This window comes from Electrona antarctica, assembly GCF_951216825.1.
Source record: "Electrona antarctica genome assembly, chromosome: 20".
Lineage (NCBI taxonomy): Eukaryota > Metazoa > Chordata > Actinopteri > Myctophiformes > Myctophidae > Electrona > Electrona antarctica.
This window is the reverse complement of record NC_136801.1, coordinates 23,536,108-23,548,760: the sequence shown is the minus strand read 5'-3', so window position 1 is coordinate 23,548,760 and position 12,653 is coordinate 23,536,108. Positions and strand designations below refer to the sequence as shown.

General features: G+C 39.9%; 1 protein-coding gene across 3 annotated transcripts; it reads left to right on the top strand.

The window, feature by feature from the left end:
* The first annotated feature begins 91 nt into the window (after positions 1-91).
* Positions 92-10,796, top strand: ralaa (v-ral simian leukemia viral oncogene homolog Aa (ras related)). 3 transcript variants are annotated; one of them, XM_079489543.1, is made up of 5 exons: positions 92-410; positions 3,891-4,127; positions 6,196-6,404; positions 8,063-8,237; positions 8,330-10,796. In XM_079489543.1, exons 2-5 carry the CDS (start codon positions 4,014-4,016, stop codon positions 8,450-8,452), a joined length of 621 nt encoding a protein of 206 aa, XP_079345669.1. In that variant the 5' UTR covers positions 92-410; positions 3,891-4,013; the 3' UTR covers positions 8,453-10,796. The 3 variants fall into 3 exon arrangements, with proteins under 3 accessions (XP_079345669.1, XP_079345670.1, XP_079345671.1); XM_079489544.1 differs by lacking the exon at positions 92-410 and adding an exon at positions 447-830; XM_079489545.1 differs by lacking the exon at positions 92-410 and adding an exon at positions 939-1,049.
* The last annotated feature ends 1,857 nt before the right edge of the window (positions 10,797-12,653 follow it).

Sequence of the window (12,653 nt, the reverse complement as noted above, 5' to 3'; positions counted from 1 at the left end):
CAGGCAGACAGAAGGTGCTGCCAGACGGTCAAAAGAGCTGCGCGCGTTCTCGGCTACGCGCAGCTTAAAGCTTGAGTTTTTAGACAGCTGGTGGATGGAAATTAAGCTCCACCTCCGCCGAATACTTGCGCGACGGCCAGATTCCCGGAAACGCTCTCCTCCGCTCAAGTCTTCAGCGGAGGTGGAGCTTCTTTTCCATCCACCAGCTGTCTAAAAACTCAAGCTTTAAGCTGCGCGCAGCTTAAGAAGTGCGCAGCTTAAGAAAGTTTTGCGCTCAGGTGTGGAGACGGTGAGACAGATGCGGCCAAACCCAACAGGACCACAGCCTCTGCTGGTGGACGGAGCTGAGGAAGCTAGCCATGAGCTACAAGTTAGCCTGACTCTCATCGAATCGCTTGTGCCAATTTAAGGTGGGTTTTATTCCGTTTCAATCTATATATCCCACATCAGCTGGTGGTGGTCATGCTGTTTTTCGGTGCGCTTTCCCCACTTTGGCATTGTGTTTGCGGTGTTGGTTCCATTTAGCTTTGGGTTCAAATGCTAGCTAGTTTGTTTTAGTTTGACCATTCTAAGAATACCAAGGATGCGACAGACAGTGACATCTTATAGAATAAGCTAAAGGCGTGTGCGCGGTGTCTGTGTGATTTTAGGTTCGTACAAGCTCACGGATCGGATATTAAAAATAATAATCAAATGAAATAAAAATAAACGTGAGTCACGTATATAACGCTTTAGCCGCGACGCCATCGAGTCATCCTTGGTGAAATGAAATGGTAATGTTTGTCCCAGATGGCTAGATATCATCAGACACAGACAGACACACACAGTGGGTGAGTTGAGAAGCAATCCAGACAAACACACAGCTGTTGCAATTATAAGCGACCCGTTATTGTTTAATTAATGAACACTCCTTTGTAAATAATTAGTCTAATTCACGGTGATGTGATGATCACTAAAAGCAGGATATGGCTGGCTGTGCTGCTGTCACCGGATAATGACTATTAGTTGTCATGTCACTCACCAGCTAAGTGGAGCTAAATGGCTACTAGGTCAGTGTATGGGATTAAGTTGACACGGTTTGTTGTTTTTACTGCATTATTTATACCTGTTCAGTCTGGCTGGCTCAGCTGTCTCGTGATATCGTATTGGAGTGTGTTGTTAAATAAAAGCTAGATAGATAGCGTGAGCTGGTTCAGTCCCTTGTATTATTATTATTATTATTAGTGCCTGCGTATTAGTTCCAAGTTCCAATTCAGTATGATGACGTTTTAATTTTAAACATGTATGCCATTAGTTCTGGGGTTTATAGCGATATGAAATCATATTCTAGCTGCACTTACTGGCTATTGTTCTTGTGGCCTCTGCAAAATTGTCACATGACGCCATAATATATCCCTAATAAATTGTCCCTTTAATAAGATCCTTCCAGTATCATCAGCTATTGGAAAATTTGACCCTGGCTGTACCTGCCTGCATTTTACAGTAGTGCTGTGATGAAAGGGATATGGGTTCTTCACCTTATATATTTGGATAACCTAACTCGGGACATTATATATATTTATAATGTTCACTGATCAACACGTTTTTAACTTTTTTTATTGATTTATTAACAGTTTGCAGAATTACAGTACATTTCAAGTACAACTCAATACAACAACTGTTAACTGAGTGGACGACACCATAAAGCATTACACTTGTTTACAATAGGGCCCACCATTTTCAATTCATCAAAACAATTAGAGACGTACGAATATACACAACTATATAGTCAAAACAGGACATTTTACGGGGGCCAGTTTCGAATTGCAGCTGTCCGTAGGTGCCCTTTGAGGGCGGTTTTGAAGGAGTCAAGGGATTCGCAACTGATTCCATTCATTTGAGAAAAATGGCAGGACAGTCTGTATTTTCAAACATGAACAACAGTTCCAATTCTCTCCCAAGAGTCAGAATCCACAGAACGAGTCAAAATAAATGACACCATCATGGGTGTCAAAGCAACAACAGTAATCATTGTTGTGCTTTCCATCCTCCCACATTCTGTCATGCTGTATTGAGGTTCTCTTTGTAATCAGCTGCTCCGCCATGGGAGGGGAGAGGAGGGGTGTGGGTCATTTGGGTGTCTTAAAATCAGTGGTTCTCAACCAGTGGTCCCCCAGCTAAATGATAGAGTTGGTAAACCAAATGTACCCTTATTAGATCTGTATTGAGAGTGTAAAATGAAACCAATTTGACCATTACGGGTCCATTTGGTTTCATGTTACGCTCTCAAGAGTTAAATTATTGTTAAACATCTGCATTACTTAATTTACAAGAAGTCTATAGTCAATTTATAGCATGTAGAATAATTGTTATTTTGATCAACGTTTGCCTTTTGTCTCTCCTAATGGTACCACATCAATACAGCATGGAATTGTCCAACGACAACAACATAGAACAACATTCTAAGTGAGAGGCAAAATCTCATCAAATGGTGGTCCTTGGCTCAAATGCCGAATAAATAATGTTTGTTGTTGAAAAGGGTTGAAAACCACTGTCCACTGCTAATACCTAGGGCTGTCACGATTATGAAACAATTCATATTTGTCACACAAATAATTGCGATTAATGATTTAATGGTGTTTTTGTTACACTGTAACACATAGCCGGGGAAGGTTGTAGATCTGCTATTTCTACTTTTTTATATTTGAAAATGTATGACTATGAACATTTTACAAAATGAAACGAATATGAAAAATCATTGCCATTCTCTCAAATAATTGTGATTGTGTAATACAGGCCTGCTTAATTAAACAAAAACCAAAAAACACTAGTAGTAAATTATTAATACTATTTTGCCTTTAGACTCCATTTTGGAAATGAACCAGAGCATGACACAGCCTTAATGGTATGGAAATGTTTTTGTGGAAAATAACCAAATGACTGGGCATCACAATGTTTTCAATCTAGCCAAAACTATTTCATAAGGCACTGTTGTCACCCAAGAAGTGAACCCACCCCCATCCTGATGACTGGTACAGGTTTTGTTTTTGTTCCTCCTTGCTGACTGGAACTTAGCCATTCATTGTGTATTGTAATATTGAAACATACTAACTTGCAACGGAACTTGAAACTGGGTTCATTTGATTACAATAGGAAGTGTGTTGGCTTTGTACATAATATACAGTCAATTACATTGGGAAAATAAAATAGTTGTGATGTCAGTGTAACGGCAAAAAAAGTAAAACTAAACAAAAAGCCAAAATTGCATTAGCCTCGTAATTTGTTTTGTCATCTGATTAGGATCAGTTTGGAACTCGGTGTCAAACCTAACGCAAAGAAAGATTAATGAATGAAATGCTTATATAAGGCAGATTGCAGGCCCAGTACTATAGCATGCCAATGATCATTCATTATCACAATGATTATAACTATGCAGGACAGTTATCTAGAAATCCCTATACCTTAATGCTTGCTGACAGTTGGGCCCCAGAGAGTGCTCCTAGTTGTGGTATATTTAACCACTTTTTTGCATTTCATTATAGGCAAAGTTAATAAATACAACTTAATGTTAATATATCTCATCTCTGTCAGGTAGAAACCTCATATGTCTTTTCAGGATTAAAATAAGAAAAAATAGCAAAAGTAGTAGATCTATAAGCTCGAAATGTGTCGCTTTAGGCTGTGATCTGCTACTTTTGATGATTTCGTGTGACGCTGTAGTACGAACAAGGCGTTAATTTAAGAAAAAACACAAGTTAAAATATGGAAGTGAGCGGTTTCTGCCCGACAGCGATGATTATACTCTGTATTTATATACTGTAGATTATCTATTGTCTTCAGTCTTTTATGTGTTGTTATGTTAGGACACAATTATGATGCAGCGGCACAACCCGCTTTCTTCTTTCCCCCAGGAGTCAAACTGAGCCATCATTGCAGCAGGAATCCATACCATCCTACAGTCCTCTTCTCCCCCACCCGTCTCCTACTGGGAACCTCTCTTTTAATCACACTTGGACCACCGGGCGGACAGAACCATGGCAGCCGCAAAGCCAAAGGGACAGAACTCTCTGGCCCTGCACAAGGTGATCATGGTGGGCAGCGGAGGAGTGGGCAAATCGGCCCTGACACTCCAGTTCATGTATGATGAGGTAAGAAGCAGGGCTGCATGCCTGCATCTTTTGTGTATATTTATAGAATATAGTGAGTGAGTAATAGTATTACATTACATTTGATTAGATTTATTTGGTATTTTTCAATCAATAAAATGACACGTCACATAATCAAATTGCATGGTCATTCATGAGTATGATAAGAATAATGCCTGTATAAACCACTAAGATGAAAAGTAATACACTTTTTTTGTTTTATTTATGAATATATACACACACACACACACACACACACACACACACACACACACACACACACACTTGCTTAAAGGAGTAGTTCACCAGGTTTTTTTTGTCACATTCCTAAGCCAATAATTTGATGACGGGTGTAGTCTCCAGTAGGAGAATCAAACCGCCTGGTTCACAGAAGTAATTTCTCTATGGAGAATAACATGGGGTCATCTTAAAATCGTTTCATATAAGCATTGTGGTCCAAAAATAAACAAGCTGTCTCTGCGTTATTGTCAGGGAGGTATCTCTGTATCGTTTGCGACAGTCAGTCACTCATATATGATAGTCTGTTTCTAGTGAAAATGTAACTAATTCAGTAGCAGTAACAATAGCGTTTTCTCTTAGTCAGTTGATGATTATTTTTTATTTACCCAGGGTAGTAGCTGAGCACAAGTGCTCATTTTCAGCAACGCCCTGCACATAGAAACACACAGACAGACACACACACATTAAAACCTGGTAGCTGACCAGTACAACCACAGTCTTATACTGTTGGCCACTAAGCAGCTCCAGGGGGAGCAGTTGGGGGTTCAGTGCCTTGCTCAAGGGCACTTCAGCGGTGTTGGGTGGGTGATGACAATCACTTCCCCACCCAGACTTTTCCTGCCCGTCCGGGGAATCGAACCGGCAACCTTTCGGCAACAAGGGCGCTCCTCTAACACAGCGGGGGAGGAAGCATACAGAGTACATGTGTCATCTCTTCAGAACTGGTGCGATAAAAGCTCCTTAGGGATCAATGTGACAAAAACAAAATAACTTGTCATTCATGAAAAGGAACCTGTGCAGTCCATTACAATTGGTGGACAAATAGTGGAGGTAGTAGACCATTTTAAATACTTAGGCACATATATTGACAGCAAACTCACCAGATTTTTAAAACTTGTAACCAATGCCACCTACTACGCAAGCTCAACTCCTTTAGAGTGAGCAAGCATATCATGGAAACAGTCTATCAAAACCTGATAGAGGGAATCTTGACTTTTAACATGGCAATGTGGTATGGCAATCTTAATGTAAAAGGAAGAAGCAAGCTGCAGCGAATAGTGAGCCTAGCCTCAAAAATCATTGGGAAGAGACAGAAACAATTAAGCTGTATCTACAAGGAGGTACTTCGTAAAAAAGCTGTCAAGATAGCAAACGACCCCTCTCATCCACTCTGCAGGGAGTTCGAACTACTTCCCTCTGGTAGACGGTACAAAGTACCAACAGCTAACCGTAACCTTTTTTTAAATTCCTTCATCCCAAATGCCATTAAGGCACTAAATGATACCATGTCTCGCTAGATTTGTTGTTTTTCCAATGTATTTGCCACTGTTGTCCTGCACTTTTTTGCCATGAGAAAATAATTGTGTAAATGTTGTTGTTGTTGTAACTGTTTGTTTTTTACTGTTGTTGAGACCGAAGACAAATTTCCACACGTGGACAATAAATGAAACTAACTAACTAACTAACTAACCAACCCTTAGGCCACCGCTGCCTAAGGGTTATCATATCACTCATATCCATATGAGTGAAACGGCTGGGGTGACATGTTTATTTTTCGGTCAGTTCTTATATGAGGCGATCTAAAATCCCCCTATGGGGATTACAATGCAAATAAAAAGTACATGAACCCGTGGATTTGCGCCCTCTACCGATATTGACGTCAGACTTCGGTGCTCTATTGACCGGTCATCAAATTATTTGCTTAAGAATGCGACAAAAACTAAACATAATGGGGTGTGTAATTTATAGACTAGTGGGTTTTTAAGTGATTTTGGTCTCTTTCTTACACTTAACACCGATTTTGAAACTTAAATCTTTTGCCGGTCTGTAGTTTGTGGAGGATTACGAGCCGACCAAAGCGGACAGCTATAGGAAGAAAGTGGTACTGGATGGAGAGGAGGTGCAGATAGACATCCTGGACACGGCTGGCCAAGAGGACTACGCGGCCATCCGGGACAATTACTTCCGCAGTGGCGAGGGGTTCCTCTGTGTCTTCTCCATCACGGAGCTGGAGTCATTCGCAGCAACAGTTGACTTCAGGTGGGAAAATCCCAAATAGTTTTCTTGATACTTGACTTACATTTTGCTGTCAGGCAGAAACCTCCTATCTCCATATTAAAACGTAGTGCGAAATGGCACGTTTCGGGCCTGTATATCTACTACTTTTGCTACTTTTGAATTTGAAGCCTGAAAGGTAACAATTTTGAACATATGAGGTTTCCACCCGACAGAGACGATATGTTAGATCTTCCCTTTGCTAGCAGTCATAATTGATAGAAAATCAAAGTCATTTTTGGGTTGAACTACTCCTTTAAGCCGGTCATGATTTCCAGGTCAATGAGGTCATGTTCTGTTCTGGTAGCAGGTATATTTAGTGATGTGTCAGCCTTTGCCACTACAGTGTGGAAAAGGCTGGGAACAAGATACTCTTATGTCTAAACAAAATGTGTGACCTTTTGTCATTTCAGAGATTCGTTATACCATTACAGTCACCTTGAATTTAATTTTATCTTCTTGGTCTGTGGCCAAATACAGTTTGGGGGTCCTTGACACAGTTTGAGAACTAGTGATTTAAGGCTCATTCATAGTCTGGATTTTCGGTGGTGAGGTGACCACCGGAGCTAAAATAGCGTTGAGCGGTGGTGAGTAAAAACAGAGAGAAGGGCTGGGGCGGTGGCGGTGGTTTGCTCTTCACCGTGGCTTGTGACGTCATGTGGTAGTTCGGTGGTCACCTCACCACCGAACATCCAGACTATGTATGAGCCTTTAGAAGGCATTTGTAGAATTTATTTTGTTTTTGTTTTTTCTCGCATTCTTGAGACAATAATTCAATGCCCGGGTGGCTGGTCATTAGGATACTCAATTGACTCCGCTGGTCATCCAATTATTGGCTCAGGAATGTGACAAAATCTCCATGAATTCAAGGCTTCATGGAGTGTGTAATTGATTGTTGTGGGCAAACTACTCATTGAGTGGTGTAAACCACTCCTACGACTGGCTTTGTTCGTTTACATGTCTGTCTGTCTGTTCGTACCAAAAAATGAGCACGGTTGCTATGGTCACCCAGTTCACACAGGTGTGATTTCATTACGTCAGACATTACGTCAGACCACAGCTGATCAGTCATATAAGACCTTACACCACTCAGTTCACACGGGTGTGATTTTTTTTTTAAATACCAAAGACTCAAAAATGGGACCCATTGCCTCCCTGCTTGGCCCTGAGCATCAAGGGTTGGATTGGGGGTAAGTCCCTGTAGTCGAGGTGGATGGGTGGGAAATTTGGTATGTCTTTTTTTTTTATTGGCCTAAAATATTGTCTATATACATACAGTTTATTCATGAATCCACTTGCTGACCGGCTGTCACTATTGGGCAATTTCTTTTATAGGGGTTTCTTGTGACCCTACCATTAACATCCTATGGCAGGAGAAAATGTCAAACTTTCTTTTTGCTTTAAGTAGCATGTGACATGTCAAACTAGGGGGTTTTCATGATTCTGAATCCATTCCAAGCATTAGCTTTTCACAAAATACACTCCTTGGGCTAAAAACAGCCAACACACAAATGTGCTGACCTCATCACATTTGTCATGACCGTTTTTAGCCTAATGAGTGTTTTTGTGCAAAACGAATGCTTGGAATGGATTCTGAATGTAGAATGTAGCTGAATGTGTTATGATGACGTGATGTTTTGCAGGGAGCAGATCCTACGAGTGAAGGAGGATGAGAACGTGCCCTTCCTCCTGGTTGGCAACAAGTCGGACCTGGAAGACCGACGGCAGGTCAGCGCCGACGAGGCCAAGGCCCGCGCCGAGCAGTGGGGCGTGTGCTACGTGGAGACCTCCGCCAAAACCCGTGCCAATGTCGACAAGGTAAGTCCGACCCGACTTTACGGTGAAGTTGGCTTTCCTTATATTTGACCAAATAAAATATCAGTTTTTATTATTTTATAATGTGTTCACAGGTGTTTTTTGACCTGATGAGAGAGATCCGAGCGAGGAAAATGGAGGACAGCAAAGAGAAAAACGGAAAGAAGAAAAGAAAAAGTTTGGCTAAGAGAATTAGAGAGAGATGCTGTATTTTATAGTGGCAAGAGAGAAGAAGCAATGACTTGCTTCTGTACATATTACATTTCTCAGATTATTTTTTTGCATTTAATTTGTGCCCAATAATTTACTGTTACTATTACTGCTTGGCCTGGTGCCCTCAGACACCCGGACTGCATGTCAGGAGTAGTGTGGTGGCACCCCATACATCATTTATAACTCTAGTTTAAACACTCAAAATAATTAAGGTACTTTCTCTTCCTATGACCACCTTACAGAGTATGGCAAAATGGATGTTTTCATTTATGCCTAAAGTCTGAGATTTTAACAAACTCTTTTTTCGATATAGCATTTGGTGTGTGTCTAAACAGTGCAGCATTAAACTGATGGAAAAAGGGTCAGAGAGGAGCTAATGTTTAAACAAGAGGTTGTTGCTTACTAGAACTTGGATTTAAGGGCCCAGAATCCATAGATTAGCCTGCGCTGCTTGGGTTGTACTTGTATGCTAATGTTAAGACTCAACAGTGTCAACAGAACAACTCTTTGAGTGCCACCCGGTAATCGGGTCTACCTATTGGAACCACATTTGAGATTTGATGCCATTCCGACTTAATCATTTCAGACCTCAATTTTGTTGTGTATTTTATAACACTTTTCATTTGTCTGTGGATTCAGAGTTATTTTTATTTTCTCTATCCCACTGGGCTAAAACCAGTTGTAGAAGATGAGCGCACTAACATTGTTTACTTTGAGAATTTTTTTTTCTGCAATTGCACAAATAGTTATTCTTTACTCATGCGTAAGTATGCATCACTTGAATTTTCTAATCCTAACATTTCACTTTTTTTTTTTTTTTTTTTAATCTCACTTGATTAAAGAATTTAATTGCCTTTTGTGGATCAACAAATCCACGGTGCTCTGATGGAAGAATGATTGCTCTGATGGAAGAATGATTGCTCTGATGCAATAATGATTCCATAACACTAAATCTTCTGCTGACATGAAGGAATCTCTTGAGTGGGTAAAATAAATTGACTGCTGTCAACTATTAACAATGTATACCTATTCAACTTCCCTGGCTCTTGACATTTAATCAAAGCAAGCCCCTTTTTTATAACGCTGTGAGAATGTATCCAGGGCGACTACAGAAGTGAGAACATGATTTGAGCTATGTCGGTAAGGTGGCGTGCAATCCGTGCATCAATCATAGTTATAGTGTCAACAAAAAAAATGAGTCTAGACAATTGCCCACTTGTTACCATAATTAAAGTGAATGTCAACTGGATATGATAAAGTGGAAATGAGTAGCAAAATGAGAATATGATTAATGACAGACCAAAGCACACTGTCGCACATTAGTTTTTGTTTAATTTTACCGTTTACCTGAGCCACACATTTATTTGCCATTTTTATTTTACAATGTATTAACAATATATAGATTTATTTAAGGTCTAGCACATCATCTTGAATGTGTTCACTGCACTCTTCTCAAATTGTTTCACACTCAAGACTAAAAATGTATTTTAGTTGCAAAGAGGGTAAGGAAAGGTAAATTAATGTTTGTGAATTCAAGTGTTTGCCCAGAGATTTTACTACAACCCCAAAAAACCCACGATTACCCGTAACTTAAAAGCCATGACATATTATCTCAAATTACTCCAAACTGATACCCTAAATTATAGCAGCAAGTTTCTGTCATGGTTTGTATACCTTTTGGTGGTCACTGGTCAAACAAAGATTTTCAAACCACTATCTGGTTGTACTTGAAGTAACAATCATTTGGCATTTCTGCCATTTTTGCTCAATGGCACATGTGAGATCTGAGATGAGAAAGACCATCAGGGAGGTTATGTGACAATGGCCTTGAGCTAAACTTGAACCTACAATTTTACACAAATATGTGGCTTAATGTCTTAAGCTACAGTTTGGTTGTGGTTAGCCCTATTGTAAACACAGACGATATTTAAACACTTGTTGAATACAATTTTAAGGGCTAACCTTTTCCTTTAGACCCTTACTGTGATTTAAACTGGTTCATTGTGTGTTGCCTATGTTTGTTTAGGACATCCATTTATTCAAATATAATAATACTGCACAAGGAAAGTAGCTACAGAGGCTATATTTACAGCAATTGCCATATTGTTTGCTTACCTCTAAAACACTAACAATGCAGTGTCTGCAGTTTTTGCCCTGTTCACCTGTCGTTATACTTAACTTGTGTATAAGTGAACAGAGCCCAAGTCTTTGGCATGGAATCAAATGGGTGATAACTAAGTGGTCGACAACATTTTGTGATGTTTGTGTGAGAACTATGAGCGTACTATTATTTTTGGTATATTAAAAAAAACCTTGTTCTGCTTTTTATATAAATACCCTTGAACTAAACCTGAAATATCTGTCTTTGATTGGGTGGTTGTATGTATGTCATTAGTTACTTAATTTGTTGTCTGTTTAATTACTTTAAACATAACCACTATGTAGCCTAATATGTTTGTGACGGCAAGAAACAAAACTACTTGGTCTTATTATTTTTTGTGCACTATTTGAAAATGATAAATAAAGTGAATATTACTAATGACATTTTACAAACATCAAACTAATCCTCAATTTGAGAGTTGTTTATTGACTAAACTGAAGTTGACACTTGTAGGCTTTGAGAATCTAGTTTGAAATATGTGTGTCTTCCTTGACCTGGGAGTGTATGCAAAGACTGATAGACAGACGGACACACACACAAGCGGCCTGGAGATAATTACGAGGAAAAGGCAAAATACAAACATTGGCTACATTCTACAAATCTTCTAAACATGTTTGTGGTGCCCTCTGGTGGTTGTCTTCATAGCTTAGTGAGAATTGTTAATACAAAGAATCTTCACTGGGAGTCCTGGTATTTGAATTGTTCAGGATGTGATGTAACTAATATACAGTTTTAGTTTATATCAGTTTAATTTGAATTACTTTTTACTTTGTTTGCTAGGTTAGTTATTTTGTGGGGGTTTTTTTGCGGTGCCTCCGCTCCATTACGGAGCTATGTGTCTGTCTGTTTGTCTGTCCATGCACGGAAAGCTGCAACGCGGTAACTCAGTCACTTCTCGACTGTTTCGGACGCAGGAAGGCTCGCCGTAACAGCACCCCTGGGTGTGTTCCTGGGGGTCTGGATGTTGCGGGAACCCCCACGCGGTAACTGTCATTTCGCGACCGTTTCGGACGTGCTGTGACTTGCCAGAACCGTGATGGTCCCCTGGGTGCGTTCCTGGGGGTCTCGATGTTGCGGGGACCCCCACACGGTACAGTTGCACCGCTCACTTCACACAGGTGTGATTTCTTTACTTATAGTTTTTTTTTTTTTATTACCCTTAGTGCTCCAACTGGCCGTGTGTGTCTGTATGTCTGTCCGTTTAGACTACAGACCGTTTAGAGTACAAACAGCTGCAATACTGCTGGGTGACCTAAAGTGGCACTGTTGAGGGCCATTCACACTGAGCACTATAACAATAAAAGTACTGTATCGACTAGGTACTGTACGAGTAGTACTGTACAGCACATAGTACAGTAGGCCTACAGCACAGTACGAGTAGTACGAGTAGTTCAGTACACAAAATATTAACAATTGGTCAAAAAAATGACATGTTCTTTATGGTTTTGATTTGCTTGTTGGATTTTGGAGCAGGAAATGGTGACACACACACCGGAGGTATTTTGTCTCCCTGCCTGCTCTTCTATTGAGACATTTAGATTGTGTCAAAGAAAAGGTCATGTCTAACCTACACACGGGATCTGACATGAATTTCAATTCATCCCCTGAGCAGAGGGGCAGGCAGGCTCTATTAGGTCAATGGTCAAAAGTTTGCAGGAAGCCGGGTTCAAATCTGAGGCAGAAGAGCAAAACAAGCACAAACTTTGTCCTAACACAACACAAACATTAAATTCCATTGATAATGAATGACCATTTTTTTGGTGTGTAAACACAAACATTAAAAACTGGACATGTATGATAAGAGTGCCACTCACTTCACACTGGTGTGATTTTATCTACAAGCTAAAAATGTACATACATATATGTGACACTGACACATTGTGAGTTTGTAGATCTATTTATTTTATTATGTTTGAAATGGCCAGAATAGGGATGCCAATGAAAGTGGTTAAAGGGGAATAATAATTTTCAACATTTTACTATGTCATTAATATACCTTAGACTTTAGAGCTGTTGTGTGTAAATAATCAAAAAGTCCCCCCATT

Excerpts from the sequence above, each read along its gene's own strand:
- ralaa (XM_079489543.1), top strand. The coding sequence starts at position 4,014 with ATGGCAGCCGCAAAGCCAAAGGGACAGAACTCTCTGGCCCTGCACAAG. Across the intron at positions 4,128-6,195 it reads TCCAGTTCATGTATGATGAG|TTTGTGGAGGATTACGAGCC; the intron begins GTAAGAAGCAGG and ends GCCGGTCTGTAG. Across the intron at positions 6,405-8,062 it reads GCAGCAACAGTTGACTTCAG|GGAGCAGATCCTACGAGTGA; the intron begins GTGGGAAAATCC and ends GATGTTTTGCAG.